Source organism: Cervus canadensis, chromosome 11, assembly GCF_019320065.1.
Source record: "Cervus canadensis isolate Bull #8, Minnesota chromosome 11, ASM1932006v1, whole genome shotgun sequence".
Classification (NCBI taxonomy): Eukaryota; Metazoa; Chordata; class Mammalia; order Artiodactyla; family Cervidae; genus Cervus; species Cervus canadensis.
Window position 1 is genome coordinate 59,352,156 of NC_057396.1, and position 19,032 is coordinate 59,371,187.

The 19,032-nt window shown below is 46.8% G+C and overlaps 1 protein-coding gene across 1 annotated transcript in view; it reads left to right on the top strand.

Moving 5' to 3' along the window:
* Positions 1-150: 150 nt before the first annotated feature.
* The window catches only part of NAT10 (N-acetyltransferase 10), a 38,290-nt gene continuing 19,408 nt past the window's right edge, over positions 151-19,032 (top strand). Inside the window, exons 1-11 of the mRNA XM_043481529.1 lie at positions 151-335; positions 2,868-2,990; positions 3,333-3,424; positions 6,524-6,695; positions 8,071-8,193; positions 9,876-9,937; positions 11,333-11,447; positions 11,544-11,651; positions 14,442-14,575; positions 16,569-16,662; positions 16,806-16,904. Coding sequence (XP_043337464.1) covers positions 2,883-2,990; positions 3,333-3,424; positions 6,524-6,695; positions 8,071-8,193; positions 9,876-9,937; positions 11,333-11,447; positions 11,544-11,651; positions 14,442-14,575; positions 16,569-16,662; positions 16,806-16,904 — 1,107 coding nt within the window. The 5' untranslated portion in view covers positions 151-335; positions 2,868-2,882. The remainder of the gene's footprint in view (positions 336-2,867; positions 2,991-3,332; positions 3,425-6,523; positions 6,696-8,070; positions 8,194-9,875; positions 9,938-11,332; positions 11,448-11,543; positions 11,652-14,441; positions 14,576-16,568; positions 16,663-16,805; positions 16,905-19,032) is intronic.

The following is a 19,032-nucleotide window of genomic DNA, read 5'->3' on the forward strand; positions in this document are numbered from 1 at the left end:
CTGACCTGAGGAGGCGAACGACACCCGGCACCACGGCTACAGCCCGCAGAGAGTACCGTACAGCCTTGGTTGCTACAGCTCCGCCCCGCGGGCTCTGAGGTCATCACTCAGCGACCGGGTTGAAAAGGTCCCTTCTCGCCGTCGCCGCTCCGTTAGTGCGCCGGCGCACGCCCCGCCTTTAAGCGCCCGAGCGAGACGCGCGTCGCGGAGGGGTGATCTGTGAGAGTCGGCTGCCAGGCATCCGTTAGGCTGCGCCCGCCTCTTCCGCAAAAGTTCGGTGTCTCCACGTGCTTCCGCTTTGCTGCTGGCTGTAGTCCGTCGGGCTCCGGGCGCAGGTATCTTCCACGGGATGGCTGGGGGCGGGTGCCAAGATCGGTGTCGGCGTCCTTCTTGGGCCCGGATGAGACTGGCTCCAGGACGAAGGCTTTGCATTTGTGCTGGTGCCCGACACATGCCGACTGCCGCTCCATCACGACTGCCGCCTCATCCGGGTGCTCTTAGATCACAGGACCCTCTGCTTCTCAGCGCTCTTGCGGGTTGTGTGACTTGATCGCTTCCCTCTAGGGGCTGTAGTTGGGGTGGGGTGGGGTGGGTTGAGTGGGTGAGTGACAACACTTTTGCTTTCCGCGGAGCTTGTCCACATTTCCTGATGGCAGCACCTGGCATTGAACAGAGACAATCTCATTTCATCCAGATCCGCCCAAGCTAGTTGCTACATCACTATACTCCGTATTCAGCAGAACACTCAGTACTTTATTTTGTTTACCAGTGCACCTAGAATGATGCCTGGCGCATAGATAATATGTATATTTGTTTGAGTAATAGATGAATACTGAAAAATAACTTTTTCTCTGCCATCAAGGCCTTCCTCATCCACTAAGCCTTCCTTGGCAACTGCAGCCCACAGTAATCTCAGACTTTCACCTGTCTGTAACAATTAAGTTTTACATCTAATTTTATCTGTCTTTAGGCAGATTATCCCTCATTTCTTCCTCTTAAATATTTTCTTTAAGGAAAATGAAAACTTTGAAGTCAGGACTTTATTTGGTACTACTTCGGGGACTCACAGTAATTAGAACAAAAAGCAATAATTAGTTGTTGGTTGGTGGTGGGTTTTTTTTGTGGCGGACAGCTGAGCTCACAAGCTGGTTGGTGACCTGGAAACAGTTCAGACTTTGAAATCAGGAGGGCACCTGAATGTGAATCATGTTTCCCATCGTTTTTCTTCCTTGGTGGTATTTGAGTATTTATATTGGGTCCTTTCCGTATAAAATAAGAGCCATTGGTTGTGACATAGTATTTTACAGTAAGAAAGAACTGCTAAAATAAATCCATGTTTGGATTGAGAGTTTAGGAAGACAATACAGGGTTAAGTTTCAGTTAATGAGCTTTGTGTGTAGAATGCAGCTAGCACTGGAGTATCTTAAGTAACATGTCGTTTCTATTTTTACATTGTAGAAGCATAATTGATATTTCTGGTGTTTATTGGTGTATCTATTCTGATAATGATGCAATGTTCTATCATTTGTAATCACAATAACTTGAAATCTCTTCGTACAGGCTTAGGTATAGTTTTCTTTCCCTTGAGGAAGCAATTGTACACATGCCATCATAGTTATATTCATTGATTTCTTCTTCTGGTTTTGTTAGTAATATATGTGAATTAGGAAAAAAAAAAACCAACCCAAACTCCCCAAAACAAAATAACAAAATAAGAATCACCCATTATCTCACTGTTCATTAATAAGTGCATTTCAGTTTTTAAAAAAATAGATGTGTATCTAATGTATATACATATATATTGCCATGTTATCCTCTAATAAGCATCTATATTCATATCCTTAGATAAATCTTGAAAGTGATTTTGAACAAATATTTTTGAAAACTTCCTTATTTTCCCATGAATATATCATAGGTTTTAATTATTCTTTTTTTTTTTTAACATTGTTTCTGATTTTTAAACTCCTCCAGAGGGGTGTGAATTATAGCTTTCCATGCCTTATGGGAACATTTTCTTCACCTTTCAAGCCTAAGTGAAGTGAAAGTTGCTCAGTCGTGTCCAATTCTTTGTCCAGTTCTTTGGACTGTACAGTCCATGGAATTCTCTAGGTCAGAATACTGGAGTGGGTAGCCTTTCCCTTCTCCAGGGGATCTTCCCAACCCAGGGATCAAGCTCAGGTCTCCTGCATTGCAGGCGGATTCTTTACCAGCTGAGCCACAAGGGAAGTCCAAGAATACTGGAGTGGGTAGCCTAACCCTCTAGCGGATCTTCCTGACCCAGGAATTGAACCGGGGTCTCCTGCATTGCAGGAAGATACTTTACCTACTGAGCTATCAGGGAAGCCCAAGGGGACATACCCTGGGTCAACTATTTGATAATGTTTTTAAGCTAAATCTTAACTGGCTTATTATTAAGACTCTTACCAAAACAGCTGTTTGAAAACAATGTTATCAAAATGTCCTCAGCATTGTAATTAAGATTAAAAAGCATGAACATGTACAAAAGATACATAGCAAAGTCACACAGTTCTTTTAATCTATACATTTCTTGAGGTATTTTTAGAAGTCCTGTTTCCTGAGTTTTTCTTCTTTCATCTCTTTTTGTCCAAGCCTCAGTGATGCTGTGATAGAGTCAGATTACATGTTCGCAGTTACAAACCTGTTTCCATTCTCAGTTACAAGCCTAAGTTTCCTAATATAAAAAACAAGGCTGATGTCTTCCCTAGGGAGCTGTTGAGGGTTAAATAAAATAATACTTATAAATGTACGTAGTTCAGCTCCTGTCCCACAGGAGGCAGCCAGCTAATGGTTTTCACCCAGAGCCTGGATGTTCATGACCAGTTGTGTTTCCTTTCCTTCTGTTTTAGTGATAATTTTTCACCATGCATCGGAAGAAAGTGGATAACCGAATCCGGATTCTCATTGAGAATGGGGTAGCTGAGCGGCAAAGATCTCTTTTTGTTGTGGTTGGAGATCGAGGGAAGGATCAGGTAAGACCTGGTAAATGCTTCCTGACTTTGTGTCCTGTTCCAGAGAGTCAGCATGTTACAGACCATCTGGGGATTTACACATGATGACATTAAGGTCTCTTTGGTTTTCTTTTAAGTGAAATGCCTCGTGGGAACCTTCCTTTATTTCTTGAAAGTGATGAATACTCAGTATTTAGAGTTATTAGTAGATAGGTTAACAGCTTTTGATACTGAGTACAAGAGGAAGTGTATGTGATCTGGTTTTTAGTCCCAACCTGGGCGCTGCTTGCCTTGTGGTCTTGGGTCTGGCCATCCCAGAGGTCTCTTTTGGCCCTAAGATTCTGTGGCTTTTTTCTTTGGCAGGTAGTCATACTCCATCACATGTTGTCCAAAGCAACTGTGAGAGCTCGGCCTTCGGTGCTGTGGTGCTATAAGAAAGAGCTGGGCTTCAGCAGGTAAGTCGTGTCCCTTTGAGTGTCCCATCCCATTTCCCATCCCTGCTCCTTAGTTAAATGACAGGAAATGATTCTTTGACCTAGGTTTTAAGGGATTGTTAGTAAAGGTGCCGTCTCTGAGGACACTTCCCAGCAGAGCAAATAATAGAGCTGATGTTCATTCTTCATTCCTGACAATGAATTTCAAAATCTTTTCATGCTTTTTTATGTTCCCAGCCCAATTCCTTGCTTTCTGCATGCCATTTTTCTTCTTAGTTTTCTCAGCTGATCGAGCGCATTTAATAATGCTAGTTCCACCTGATGCCTAATGCAGCAGCTTTTCTCTTTCCCCTTCTTTTCAGAGCTCTTCTACTAGTGTGCTGTCTGACAATTGGCTGGTTTTGTTTTGTTTTGTTTTAATTGTGGAACTTAAGACATAGTAAATATGAGATCTCTAACACAAACACACTTAGGCACAAATGGAATCTATTGAAGTACAGTTGACCCTTGAACAGTGTGGGTTTGAACTGCAGGACTCCACTTATATGTGAATGTGTTTCAGTAGTAAGCTCTACAGTACTCTGTGGTCTGTGGTTGGTTGAATTCTCTGATACAGGGGAGCTGTGGTTACAGAGGGGCCGACTCTTAAGTCAGACATAGGTTAACCCCCAGGTTTTTCAAGGGTCAGCAGTATTCGGGTTAGCTCCTGAAGCCTCCGGGGGTGAGACTTCGCTTTGCCTTGGGGGTGGCATATAGCCGCAGTGCTGACTCCCTGGTTCCTGCTCTCTCCCTCGTCTTTGCGTCATCCCTCGGGTCTGCTCTGTTCTTTCCCACTTCAGGACAGCTTTCTGCCTTCTGTGGTTCCCATTGCAGAAATCGCCCCTGAGGTTTACGTGGTTTGGGTTCAACAACACAGAAATCGGTCTTTCTCCCAAATTCTTTTGGAAAGATATCCAGCCCTGGGCCAGAGGAAATGGGGTGGGCCACCTAGTGGGAGCCTGGCAGTTCTACCTACACTCATATGTGGGGAGGAGTTTGGGGTGTGGGGTACTGATCCTTGGCAGATACCCCACTATAGCGTCACCTCAGAAACGCGCTCCTTTTACCCTGACTGCCTTTCTAAGCGCTTCCCTCTCTCTGATCTCATCTCCCCCCACAACCCTTTTGCCTGTGTGGTTCTGTCCTTGGGCCTCTTCCCCCTCCACTACCCCCAGAGTAAAGTTTGTCTCTGGGGTGGACTCCGAGGGTGCATCTCCAGCCCCGGCTGCTCTCTGCTCTGGCGAAACCCCCTGCCTTTGCCCCTGCTCCCTCCCCCGCTTGGGGTGCTGCTTCCACCTCTCTGTACTCACTTGCTGAGGTGCTTGCCCAGGGTACTCCCCTCTGTTCAGGGCCTGCAGGAAGCTTTTCCTAAGGCCCTCAGACGTAGCGCATGGCCCCACTGCCCTCTCTAGCCCTTGTCTCTTTGTACAGTGCTTGGCACCTTACCTTCTCTCTCCCTCAAGATGTGATCGCTTGCCCCCTGGTAAGTAAGTTCATTTAGCGAGGAGCCCTCTCCTGCTTATCTTTATATTTTCATATTTTCAAAGGATCTGCTATGTTTTACTAGGTGGTCAGTTACTATTTGTTGAGTGTATTGTTAACAGGCTCTAATATTTTAATTTTACTTTAGTACCAAAGGCTAAATTTGATTAGTTCTTATCCTTTGGTCTTTAAGAGACTTGACTCTGCTTTAAAGAAACTAGATTTTGAATTAGATAGTTTTGCCTTTAAAAACATTATAAAAATTTATTGTAAGAATATGAAAAATACAGAAAAATCACAAAGGTGAAAATAAAAAGCACCATATTTTCAATACTTAGGCATTGTTAGCATTTAACGGTATGTGCAGTATGTATTTTTAAGCCATAATTGGCATATTCTTTCATAATTGGGCAGGTAAGCATTTTTAATACAGATTGAGAATAAGGCCTGTTGCCTCTCAGCAGAATTTTCAGTTTCTGGTGCTCTGATTCTCGCTGCTATACACTTGGTAAATGTCAGAATGGCAGTTCAGGGTATTCTGGGCAGATTTGTCTTTCAACTTAACCCACCTGATCTCGCTTTTTAAAAGATCCCTCCTGTGCCTCTTGTAGTTCTCCCAGCCCTGTCTAGATGTGGCAGAACATCAGGTTAAAGCTGATGCTAAGTCATGGGCTGAGGAAGTGGAGGCCCAGGAGGAAGGCCTTGGCCCTACTCTTCAGTTAGAAAACTGTGATTAAATTTTGGTCCACTGTACCCCTTGGTTCTGGAGTTTTCTTGTTCTCTGTTTTCTCTGAAAGAAAGAGTTGGAACTTCCCTGGAGGTCCAGTGGTTAAGACTTTGTCTTCCAGTGCAAGGACTGTGGGTTCAGCCTGTGATCCAGGAGCTAGGATCCCATGTGCCTGGAGGTCAAAAAAGCCAAAATATAAAGCAGAAACAGTATTGTAACCGATTCAGTAAAGACTTTAAAAATGGTCCACAGCGGAAAAAGTCTTAAAGAAGTTAACTAACACTTGAGTATTCAGAGATGTTTAGGACACGAGAGAAGTTCAGGGATGTCTGGGAGATGTCCAAATTCTGTTCTAACCCGTGTATCTTCTGTCGGTGTTGTCTTAGATTAGAACTGCCCTTGAGAACTTGATCCAACTATCTGGAGAGGAAGTGGATGAATTCATTTAGGAAAAATGAATAAAGTAACCCACTATCATGATGCCTCTCCCAGGTTCTCTGGGAAGGGGCGCTGTGAAATTGAAGCATTGGCTTGAGACTGAGATAATGAGCCCACCAACATTTAGTTTCAAGCTCTGGCTAAATGTGGGGTGTAGGGACTCCCATTACCCTTCTTGTTAAGTGAAGTATCAAAATGGCAGGGTTCGCAAACAGACTTACACTATCTTCCTCTGAAGCCCTTCTCTTCTAATGCTTCTCCAGTTTTGTTCCTTTTTTTAGCTTTAAAGCGAGGGAATTAGCCCTATAATTTCCAAGTTCCCTTCTAGCTCTGAAAGTCTTAAGTGGGTGATCATTGAGTCTGTTCCCTTCTCCCAACTCTAGCCTCTCCAGTTAACTGGCTTTCATGGGGTTCGGGGGGTGGGGTGATTGCAGTCATCGGAAGAAAAGAATGCGACAGCTGCAGAAAAAAATAAAGAACGGGACGCTGAACATAAAGCAAGATGACCCCTTTGAACTCTTCGTAGCTGCCACCAACATTCGCTACTGCTACTACAACGAGACGCACAAGATCCTGGGCAACACGTTTGGCATGTGTGTTCTCCAGGTGGGTGATTTCCTCCAGCCCGCAACTAGGGGCAGAGCCCCGAGGGGTGCTCGGGCTGCCTGGTTACCCGCGAGAACAGGTGTACAGAGAGGAGAGAAGATTCACATGTATCCCCCTTCCCCCAGACTTTATCAGTGGAAGACTTGGCCACTTTCCCAAGGAACTTGATAACTCACTGCCATAAAAAGAACATTTTCTATCTAAAGCAGCACTTGTCCAGAGATAGCCAGACTGGTAATGATGCTCCATCACACCTGGGTCTAACCAGCTTGATAGAGCATGGAACTTTGCATGACCCTAGAACCCCAGACCTTGTTAGAACCAACTGAAGGCTTCTGTTTTATTAGAACTTATTGTGTTCTTAGAACTAACTGAGACCAGGCAGGAATAGGACTTGTTTTAACTCACTGGGTACAGACCTGAGCACTCTTACATCCTATCCAGAGTGCTTGGCTGAATAACCGGCCCCTACAATCAACCTTCTAATCCTTAAAGTCTCCTCACTCCACACCTCCCCCTCCCCACTGAAAACTATCTGGTGAGTTTCCTCACTGGTATGTATTTTCTCTTGCCTGGCGAGTTCATAGATTGTTTCACATTTTTCTTTGTTTTGAGCCCTGGTGGTCTTTGTTTGATTCTTTGACACCTGTGATTTCATCCATTCCCCCCTCTCCTGCCCCCGAAAGAAAACATTTAAGCACAAATTTTCTCCACATTTAAGCTCAGGTTCCCACTGTTTGATCATGTATTTATTATATGCATGCAATGCTATAATTACATGTATTATAAAACATACCTTATAAAATATAAATTAAGAAATGAGATGGGAAATTCTGAACAGAAGTTCTGGTTTTTTCTTTCTGCCGTCCAGTGGGTTGTCCATGCATTGCTGGGTACATCCCACCTTGGAGGCTGAGGAGAGTGTTTTGCCTGTTCTCACCCCATCTCTGCTAGGGAGTTGCTTCTGCTCAGCAGTTACTAGATGCAGTGATGATGGCTCCTTTAGGCAGTGGCTCCCCCATGTGGTACAGTAGAGTTTTGTCAGTTTCTGCCTATGAACATAGCAGAAAATGAATGTGAGATATTTCTGAAATTCATGTGAGAATCAATGAAGACTGGAGAACTTTCCAAATAAGATTTTATCAGGGATGATGGGAAACACTTTGACATATAAAACCAGATACACCTGTTCTCCAGGGCTGGGCTGTCTTCTGTGGTCCCCTAAATAGGGACTGTGTGTGTGTACAGGGGTCCTGGTGAGTTGATAGGGGGTATCATCTTGAGTTTGTACTCTGAAGCCCTCCTTGCCTCCTGGTTAAGCTTCCCCGCCGTGCTCTTTGCATCATCAGCTAGTTCTAAGGTCTCCTTCTTCCAGGATTTTGAAGCTTTGACTCCAAACTTGCTGGCCAGGACTGTAGAAACAGTGGAAGGTGGTGGGTTGGTGATTATCCTCCTGCGGACCATGAACTCACTCAAGCAGTTGTACACAATGACCATGGTAAGTCCCTGTTTTTTTAAACTTGATTGTGGGGGTTCAAGTCAATCTGTGTTTTTCTGCTTTCCTTTAAGAATTCTTACTGAGCAACTCCAGTGAACAGTTAGCATCATCTCTGGGCTGGAAGCTCTTTAACTGCAACTAAGGAAAAAATGACTGCAGAGAAGTCTCAGTGGCTCTGGGTGTGCTGGGGAGTGTGAATCAGGCCTTTGCTCTCAGGCATTTGCAAATACTACACCAGCAAGGTGTAGATAGGATGCAGCTGTTGTGCAGTTAAAATTTCTGAGGTAGTATCCCACAGAGAGCCACGCAAGGGCCTGCACTTGTGTCCTACGATAAGGGGACCATGTCCTGACGTCCTCCCCTGCCCTCTCCCTGGTAGGTGATAAAGGAACACCGCCATCCCACTCCCAGGCGGGCAGAAACTTTGACTCCAAGCGGTGGGGGCGGGGTGGGGGGACATTTTCTGCCCAAGCTGTGGACCATGCTGGAAGTGAGGAAGGCGTCCCCCTGGATGCACAGCTGGTCTCTGACTCATCGGCTCTGCCACATGGGTGTCGTGTCCTGCGCAGCAGGTTTTGAATTGTGTCCAAGGCCAGCTGCTTGGGAACTGTTAGGATTGGCCTCAGGGTTTCGTGAGCTGCCTTCATCTGGCGAAATGGGCTTTCCTCAGATCTAGAGCCCACTTCTCGTCGCCTCCCCCCACCACCACTTCACCTCACCCCAGCCCCTCTGGCCTCGGAGAGGTCCTCAGATGTGCCCTCTCCCCTCAGCACACTCTGCTGAGGGTCTTCCCACTGGCTCTTCTCATGGGAATTTCTGCTGGCTCACTTCCTCACTGCAGTCCAGTCCCTGCCCAGATACCACCTCCTCAGCATGGCCCTCTCTCTCACCCCCTGTAGAATATGTGTTTCTCCCATCACTCCTCAACCTGTTTTATTTGGCTTCAAAGCATGTTACAGGCCTCTAAAGTTAGATATTACTTGTTTATCATCTGGCTTCCTGTGCTAGTCTCCAGACCTCATGGGAGCAGGGACTCAATTTTTCCTCCCTGGTATATTCCTCGATCCTGGAAGAGTGCCTGGCCTTTAGTAAGCCCTCCTTAAAATATCTGTGAACGAAGGTGTCTCTTTATTCTCCCCCTGCTCTTACTTGGCCGCCTGCTTACCACCTCAGAGGGCCTTCCCTCACTACCCTGTGTAAGCAGTCCCCCTTCCCACCCCACCCCCATTAGCGGTCACTACACCTTGTTTTTCATTCGTAACATTTGCCAAAATTTCTGTTTATTTACTTGTCTCCATCCAACCATTTGATGATAAGCTTCATGAGAGTAGGGGTCATGCTTTACCAAACTCCAGTGTGTACCCATCATGTCTGGTGTTGGCATGTGCATTTTGTTGAGCAAATGAATATATTTTGAGATGCTGGATAAAATGTGGGAAAAGCTAAAGATGAAGCGAGGGGATGTTTATTGTGATGAGAAACACTGCGTTTAGCGTCTGATTCCAGCTCCAGCGAATCGCATTCAGCCAGGTTAGCACAGCAGGTTAGGTAGGAGTGGATTTCCATTCTAGCAGCATCGCTGGTGCCTCTTTTATCCCAGGGCTGCTTGCTGAAACTTCTTCACATCCAGACGCTGATCCCCAGTGCCATTAGCTTCTACTGATGGATGTTGTCTCTTTTAGGACGTGCATTCAAGATACAGGACAGAGGCCCATCAGGATGTGGTGGGAAGATTTAACGAGAGGTAGGTCCGAGCACATTTTCCATTTCCTCAACTGTGGGAGCCCCGGGGCCAGGGGGTCGGGGGGGTGGGGTGCGCTGTGCGTTTTTTCTCAGACACAGCTGGAAGCCACGCTGTATCTGAGGGGAGGTGGTACAGGAGCCCCAGACGCTGAGATCCCCAGTCACAGCGGTAGTCGTGCAGCTCACTGGAAGCGGGTAAAGTGAGTGGGAGGCTGGGGCCTGGATTCTGTCTTGCTTCTGGCCCTCACCAAGTCGCTGTCCGCTCTGGCTCTTAGCCTGCGCAGATGTCAGAGGGGTGATTTGTCTGGATCCCTGTTTCCTCGGATGTGTTTCACAGAACCCTGGTGTTTAAGAGGGAGCTTATGACAAAAGGGTTTTCTGGCCCACTATGTCTAGGAAATGGCTGATATAGTTTTTCCTTTCTGAAGAATCATGTGAGCCTGTTGTAGCCTCTGAAAACTCTCACAGCATGAGGGGCCCCAGTTTTTTTTGACCCAGAGCCCTGTTTAGGGAATATCAGTTAGCAACTTTTGAAAGCTTTAAGAAGGAAGAAGCCATGGCCTAGAGCAGTGGTTCTCAACCTGAGCAGTCTTGCCCTTGGGGAGACTTGGCAGTGTCTGGAGACACTTGGATAGTCAGGACCTGGCTGGGTGGGGCGGGGGCGTTTATCCGTTGTTGCTAAACGGCTGTAAAGGGACCAGAAAGCACCACCACCCGCCCCGAAGGAAAATGATCTGGTCTGCAGTGTCAGTGCTGCTGCGGTGTAGGAACCTTGGCCTGGGGGAATTGTGGGGCCTGGTTTCAGCCGCCTCAGTAGAAGGTGTGGGTCTGGAAGTCACCCAGCGCTACCGGATGGAAGTGAAGCCTGTGAAAGTCGTGTGGGAGGCCCTTTTCTTGCAGCTGTGGGAGAAGCTTGGATTTCATAGCCAAACACATGTTTCTCTACACACAGAAACGTTTGTGCGCTATAGCTGAAGGGAGCTGTCCTCCACCCTTGTCTTTATTTTTCCCTCCCTGTGGCAGAAGGGCTGTCCATTTGTGTGTGTGTTTGCGTCTGTGGTTGGTGAGAATACATGGGGTAGCCTTTGGGGTTCCCAGCTCAAGGAGACAGCTAGTGCTAAAGGGTGAGCCTGGGAGGATGTGGGAACGGCCAGTGGACCCGGAGCTGAAGGGCTCTGCACTGAGAGAGTGCTCGTAATCAGTTTCTCAAGAGAGTTCCCCGTAACTGGTCTCCTCTGCAAAGCACGGTCAGGTGCAAAGGAGGCGGGAATCATCCGGCCCTGCTCTACAGACGATGGTGTAGAAATGTGGGCTGGATGATTTTCCTGAAGAAAAGTGCTTCCTTGTTGTGTTGACGTTGCTCCCAGTACCTCACAACGGTGCTTTTGTTCCTCAGGTTTATTCTTTCTCTGGCCTCATGTAAGAAGTGTCTTGTCATCGATGACCAGCTCAACATCCTGCCGATTTCCTCCCACGCCGCCAGCATTGAGGCCCTGCCTCCCCAGACCCCGGTGAGTTGCCGGGGTCTGGGAATCTGGGAGAGGCTGTGTTTCCTGGGCTGACCCTCCAATGGCAGTGGTGAACCTTCTCCTCCTCCTCTCTGGTAGGATGAGAGTCTCGGTCCCTCTGATCTGGAGCTGAAGGAGCTGAAGGAGAGCTTGCAGGACACCCAGCCTGTGGGTGTGTTGGTGGACTGCTGCAAGACCCTCGACCAGGTGAGTGTGCGTTCGGAACACCCCCATCCCTGTCTGAACCACGCAGAGGGAAAAGACAGTGAGCAGAGAACAACAGAAGCCAAGTTAGGATGAGGCTTGGCTCCTCAGTGGGGCAAGGGCCTTTGCTGTTCCTCACACTTGGGCACGTAGGAACAGCATAGCGTAGCAGTGTGGATTACCTCCCCCTTCCCCCATGGTAACAGTCCAGGGAGCTCGGGTCCGGGGGAGACGGGTTACGTTTAAAGAGGGACCCTCCAGTACAGGCTGGTGGGCCTGTGCCCCTGCGTTCTCACTGAGTTTTGATGACATGAAGTTTTTGCTTATGCCTTATTCTTGAGTGAGGAGAGCTGGAGGCCCCTGGTGTTCACCCCCGCTCCAGTGTGAGTGCTGAGGAGGCCCTGCGATGAGGGTGCCCAGTCCACCTGGTCTCCAGGTGCAGATAGCAGGCTGGGAGGGAGCTTCCAGGATACACTTCTGTGCTCCTGGAAGTGGCAGGGCTAGTAAACTTGGCTTCTCCGGTGGTTCTTGGATGGTGATGGGAGCTGAATAGACATGGCCCAGAGACCTGCAAGCTGTCAGGTGTGTTCGGAGTTCTGATCCAGTCTCAGCAGACAAGCAGTGCAGGCCTGATGGCAATGGGCTCTTCCCTCATGATGGAAAACAGCTGCGGTGACGCCGCCCACTTGGGGCTGAATCCCAACAGGCTGGTTTCCCTTTTCTTTCTGGAAACAGAATCACCAGCTACGCAGTGCTCTCTGCGGCCCAGGCTGCAGGCTCCAGGTTGCTTTTCAACTACTTCCTGGTACCTTCTTTATCATCAGAGAGGAGTGAGAGAGAGGATGGGGAAAGGGCAGAAGTGACCACGACTTGGCAGCACCCCTCCCTTCTCCTGGCACCCCCTGCCCCCCGTGCTGCTCTTCATGTCTCCCCATGTCACCTTCTACTTTCACGACTGGGCAGTGACACTTAGGCCCAGGCAGGAGGGAGAGGAGGGGCTTGAGGAAGCTCAAGTCTCTCCAGATGGCAACACTCAGAGGGGATCCAGGTCCTACTCACCTTAACCTGGCCTTTGCTGAACCCTGTGTCATATCCTTTTCTTGTTTGCTCTAGAGTAGAGAAGTGAAGCACTCTGACAAAATGTATGTGGAAAAATCCATGAACATAATAAAAGGGTATGAAATTTGGACTAAAAATGTACTCTAAAATAATATTCTAAAATAAATGAAAAACCAGTTCAAAAAAGCAGAGTAATTTACAAACAAAATAGATAGCCAGGAATTATATTGATTTGAAAAAGGTACCTGCTTCTCTCATAACTGAAGTGACACAAATTGAAACAATGATCCTACGTTCCCGTTTAAGACTTACAAGTTTAGCAGTACCCAGTGTTGGCAAGTGTGGGAAAAGAGCAGATTAGCCAAGATGGTGGTCGTCAGACCCTCTTCGCCCCACATTTTGTAAATACATGGTTATGTAACAGCTGACCTCACTCATAGCACTGAACGTGCGCGTCATGATGTATCTGCTTGGCCACAGGCCACTTTTGCTCTGTAAACATACATAAGCTTGGAGAAGGCAATGGCAACCCACTCCAGTACTCTTGCCTGGACAATCTTATGGATGGAGGAGGCTGGTAGGCTGCAGTCCATGGGGTCACTAAGAATCAGACACAACTGAGCAACTTCACTTTCACTTTTTACTTTCATGCATTGGAGAAGGAAATGGGAACCCACTCCAGTGTTCTTGTCTAGAGAATCCCAGGGACGGGGGAGCCTGGTGGGCTGCTCTCTATGGGGTTGCGCAGATTTGGACACGACTGAAGTGATTTAGCAGCAGCAGCAGCGTATATAAGCTCCACCTGAAAAGCCTTTGCCACTCCGTTGCGTCTGCATCATGGCTGTCTTACGGCTGTGTCCACTGGGTCGACCATGAGAAGAGAGAGCAGCGTGTCTGCTGCTACGGCCGCTGTGCCGGTCAGATGAGACTAAACATATCTGCAGTTCCTGTGACTCCTTGAGTTTTCTTCCAGCTTCCCTGCTCACGCCTTGCCTACTGCAGGTTCAGCAAACAGTGTGCACAGTGAGACAGTTGGTGTAGTTGGCAGGATTAGACAGCAAGACAGCAAGGCTGCAGAGAAGAACGCCTTTCATATATGGGTGGGGGTTCCATAACCTGGCATGACACCCATTTTAATGCAAATGTACTCTAACTCAGCAGTTCTTCTCCTGGAAATTTATCCTAGAGATAATGCCCACCGCTGTATCTGTAAAAATGGCAGGACACAGTGGTGGCTTTGACCAGAATGGTGGAGGAAGAGGATAGTGAGGAATGTGGGGTTTTTATGTTTTGAAGGACAGGATTTGCTGAAGAATCGGGTAGGAGGAGAAAATGGAGGCAACTTTTGGCCTGAACAGTTGGACACTAGCTGAGCTGGGGAAGATGGTAGGTGGAGGAGGACTGGGGGGACATTAGGTGTTGAATGTGAGATGGGTAGTAGACGTAGAGGGGGCATTTATGTGTGTGGAAGAGTCTGGTGTGGGGGAAGAGGTCTGGATGGAGATGTGAACTTGGGGCTTATCAACATCTGGTTGGTGTTTAAAGCCTGGAGACTGAGAGGAGATGATCAAGGGAGTAAGAGTCTAGGTGCTGGTTGGTGAGAACGGCCCCCTGTGCCCTGCTCCCCCCAACTCCAATTTAGCCTCAGCATCAGCCTGACTTTGTGGTGATGGTAGTAAGTGGCTGGACCTTGGCCTTTCTCACAGCTCACCCAATATGTTTCTCTTTCCACAGGCCAAAGCTGTCTTGAAATTCATCGAGGGGATCTCGGAAAAGACCCTGAGGAGTACTGTTGCGCTCACGGCTGCCCGAGGAAGGGGGAAGTCTGCAGCCCTGGGACTGGCTATTGCTGGGGCGGTGGCTTTTGGGTAAGGGGGATCCCTGTCTTTAGGCACCCTGAGCTCTGCGGGAGCCGTGTGCAGGATGAGGGGTCAGGGAGGCTGCTCCTGGTCTGAGTGAGCTCCTGAGTGATTTCTCTAGATCTTGGGCACCTGTCTAGCGAGAGCAGGTGTCCCTGGGGGCTCAGTGGTAAAGAATTCGCCTGCCAGTGCAGGGAGATGTGGGTTCAATCCCTGGGTTGGGAAGAGCCGCTGGAGAAGGAAATGGCAACCCACTCCAGTGTTCTTGCCTGGGAAATCCCAGAGGAGCCTGGCTGGCTATAGTCCATGGGGTCACAAAAGAGCTGGACACAACTTAGTGACTTGTTCAGTTCTTGTTCAGTTGCTAAGCTGTGTCCAACTCTCTGCGACCCCATGGACTGCAGCATGCCAGGCTTCCCTGTCCTTCACAACCTCCCAGAGTTTGCTTACACTCATGTCCATTGAGTCAGTGATGCCGTCTAACCATCTTATCCTCTGTCACCACCCACTTCTCCTCCTGCCCTCAATCTTTCCCAGCTTCAACTTAGTGACTAAACAGCAACAGCTAGAAAGAACAATGCTGTTATCCCCAGATCCCAAAGGTACACACATATGTGTCCTGGCACACAGAAACCAGGGCCTTTGTGATTACTATTTAGAGTCGAACAAACACACACGAGTCAAGAAATGGGGGTAAGAAACTTTAAAACTCTCAGGAGATGAGCCTATGTATGACTAGCTTTGCTGACCGAGAAAAATACAGGTTTGTCATTTTAGTGATTTTGATTAATAGAAAATCTTGTTTGCATTGAGGAGCTGCCTTTGAGTGTAATATCACTTGCCATTCTTTTGTCCTGGGCAGAAGATTTATGCAGCTGCCAGGAGAGCATGTGCTTACAGCTTCGCAGATACAAATAATGGACTATAGGATTTACCTTGTCCTATATGCATGATCTTCCTTGGTTCTCCTCAGACAATGTTAGCGTTTCATAGATGGATAAACCCAGGCTCAGCGAGTTTCAGTGACTCAGCCAAGCTTCCCCCAAGTCAGTGCTGGTTGTGCTGGGACTGAACTCAGCTCCTGACTTTGTTACTCCGGCTGCTCTAGTGGTACCACTTGGCCCTCTGCCTTTAGCATCCTTTACACTGAACAAGGATCCCTCAGAGGCTCACTGTGACCTTCGCCTGCACACGACGGAGCACTTTGGTTTCATGATTTGAAAACCTCTCAGCATAGCTAGTGATGAGAGTGAAGCCCTCCCTGGGCCAGGGGTGCAGGACTGGGGAGCCGTGTGCCCTGTCTGACACTGAGGGAGCGGCCCCCAGGGCACCCTCTTGTTGTTTAGTCACTAAGCGGTGTCTGACTCACTGAGTTGTGTGTGATCTCATGGACTGCAGCACACCAGGCTCCTCTGTCCTCCCCTGTCTCCTGGAGTTGGCTCAAATTCGTGTCCGTTGAGTCGGTGATTCTCTCTAACCACCTCAACTTCTGCCACCCCCTTTTCCTTTCGCCTTCAATCTTTCAAACATTAGGGTCTTTTCCAGTGAGTCGGCTCTTCACATCAGGTGGCCAAAATGTTGGAGCTTCAGCATCAGTCCTTCTCATGCATATTTGGGCTTGAGTCCCTTTAGGACTGACGGCTGGGACCTCCGTGCAGTCCGGGGGACTCTCGGGAGTCTTTCCCAGAACCACAGCTTGAAAGCATTTTGCCCTCAGCAGGGTGCTTTCATGGATGCTGGTAGCTAATTGCTGGGACAAGCTCCCTTCAAATTGGTAACTTGTTTTCATTAGCTTGGGAGCAAAAATACCCTCAGGTCTGGAGTTGTTTTACTTTTCCTGCTCAAAACATGTGTCCTGACTTTTTTATCCCCCTGCCACTGTCTCTTTTTATCACCTGTGTAACAGGGGCAAACAAAAATATTTTCTTTTTTAAAATTCTCTTAACATTTCTTCAATTTCCTAACTACTTAAAAACAAAAAAATCCTCCTTTTGTTCAACAGGTACTCCAATATCTTTGTTACCTCCCCGAGCCCGGATAACCTCCACACACTGTTTGAATTTGTGTTTAAAGGATTTGATGCTCTGCAGTATCAGGTAGGAAGTTAGGATAAGAACTTATATTGATTCCATGCTGAGTATAAATCCACGTGAAGTCTGTAGAATGCAAACTTTCTTCATATTTCGTTTCGAAAGCTTTTTTCTGACGTTTGGTGTTGGTTTGGCTCTTTCCCCGTCAGGAGCATCTGGATTACGAGATCATTCAGTCTCTCAATCCTGAATTTAACAAAGCAGTGATTAGAGTGAACGTGTTCCGGGAACACAGGCAGACCATTCAGGTGAGGCTTGTTCTAAATCCTGCCACATGGGACCAGTGTCCTGCTGTGTATAAATGTTCTAAGATGTCTCCTTTTATAGTTGTTTTATGTGATGTGTAATTACACTATCTTTTAGACAGTGTTGTTGCCTTACGGTAAACCTGTTCCATATTTTCAGCCTCTTTTAAACAAAAACATTCAAGCAAACTAACAAATGTATGTAAGCCAGATCAAAAAGTTGTAGCTTTGTCCCTTGAAAACTGAGTATGCTAATCAACTAAGAGAAATGGAATCATTTTCTCTGACATCATTTCTAATTCTGCTTAGTTATAGCAGGTTTTAAAATGATGCATCTATAGTTAGAACAATAATCTTACCATTTAAAAGAAGAAAAAGTCTTTGTGAGATGTACTTTGAATCTTTGTGGTTTAGTCAGTGGCCTACTTTCCTTTTTAAACAGTGTTTCCCCGAAAGCTCTATAAATCTCCTGTGCTTTGTAAGCCTGAATGGTCTGTACTTGTCCAAAGGCTACAATTTTGTTAAATCATGACAGGCTTGCAGAAGGGATGGGGCCCCATGGGCTCCTAATGGAGTAGGTCTATTGAGTATTTTTTGGAGCTGGGCTGGAGTGGGAAGTAGGCCAGGTAAATGTGGCAGGTTACACCCTTGACCTTTGTGTATATGTCTGTCAAGGAGGTATACCTTTTATCAAAGATCTAGGCTATAAATAATGTTAAGTGCTCATGCCTTTTCCCTCAAGGACTGTAATTTTTTTTCTTGCTGAGTCTCTAGACTGTTCTTTCTGAAATTTCTTCCTACTTTGGTCTGGTTCTCTCAGCTTCGAGGAGGAAAGGCCAGTGTTGGGATAGGGGTGAGGGGCAGGCTGCAGGCAGTGAGAATACAGAGATCTGTTGAAACTTAAGAGGAATACACAAACCAAAGAAGGAAAGCCTTTCCCTGAAATGCCTGGCTCAGCCCTCGCCGCTCCTGGGGTTTGTCTTCAGAGACCCTCTCGTATTACCAGAGTTGTTTTGTCTCTAGGCTGGAGCTAAAGTGCAGAAGAGGTGACCTGACTTTATGAGGCTACATTTATGTCCCTTTGAGGCCTCTTCTTGTTGGAAATTGAGATAAAGAAGAATATTAGGTTTAAAGTCAGCTCCGCCTCTCTGGGGTCTGCTGCTTTTATGAGGTGCTTGTTTAGTTCTTCTCTGTAAAAATCCAAGACATGGGGCCCCATTGAGGGCGGCTATCCTACTGTTGGAAATGAGTGGGGTCTCTGCCTCTTTGATCCCTCAACTTCTTGCAAAACAGTTACAAAAGCTTACTTGTAATGAAATACTTCAAACTACAGAAAAGCACAGAGACCAATGTAACATAATACTGAGGTGCCCAGCACTTAAGCTTAAGAAATGCTGGCATTTTGCTGCTTGCTGTGTTTGTTTCATATCTTAAAAGCCATTTATATTTTTGTTTTAAAGATCTGAAACCTCAGTGTGGAGCTCCTCTCGCACCCTTCCCCACCTGTCCCTTCTGTCGCTTCCCTTAGATAACTCCGCTCTGGGGTTTGTGTCTCCTTTCAATTCATGTGTTTATATTTCCCTACATAATTATGTATCCATAAATGGTAGCATACTGTACTTGTCCTTTTTCAGCTTGCCTTTTTTCACTCAACATTTGTTTTTGGGTTTGTCCAGATTGAAACTTGAGATCTTATTGATTCATTTTTAAGCACTATGTGAGTACATTACAGTTTATATGTGTCTAGAATTGGAACTGTTGGGTTTTGGAATATGCATAGATTTCCATCTTTCTCAGATTTTGCCAAATTCTCCTTTCAAGTGTTTGTGCAGAATTACCTTCACCCCACCACTTTCTTGAGTTCTTGTTTCCCCATGTCTTCACAAACATTGGTAGTTTACTGCTAATTAAGTTTTGCCTGCATGCATAGGAAGTGGGATCTCCTTGTTGTCTTCAGCATTGTGCTAATTACTAGTGAGGTTCAACACTGTTGTTTATGTTAATTGACTATTCAGGTTTCCTCTCCTGTAAAATACCTCTTCATGGTCTTTTGCAAACTTGAAAAAAGCAGGAACCACTAAAGGAATTGAAGAGGTTGTTTATACGCATAAGGGAGCCAAGTTCGTGGCGA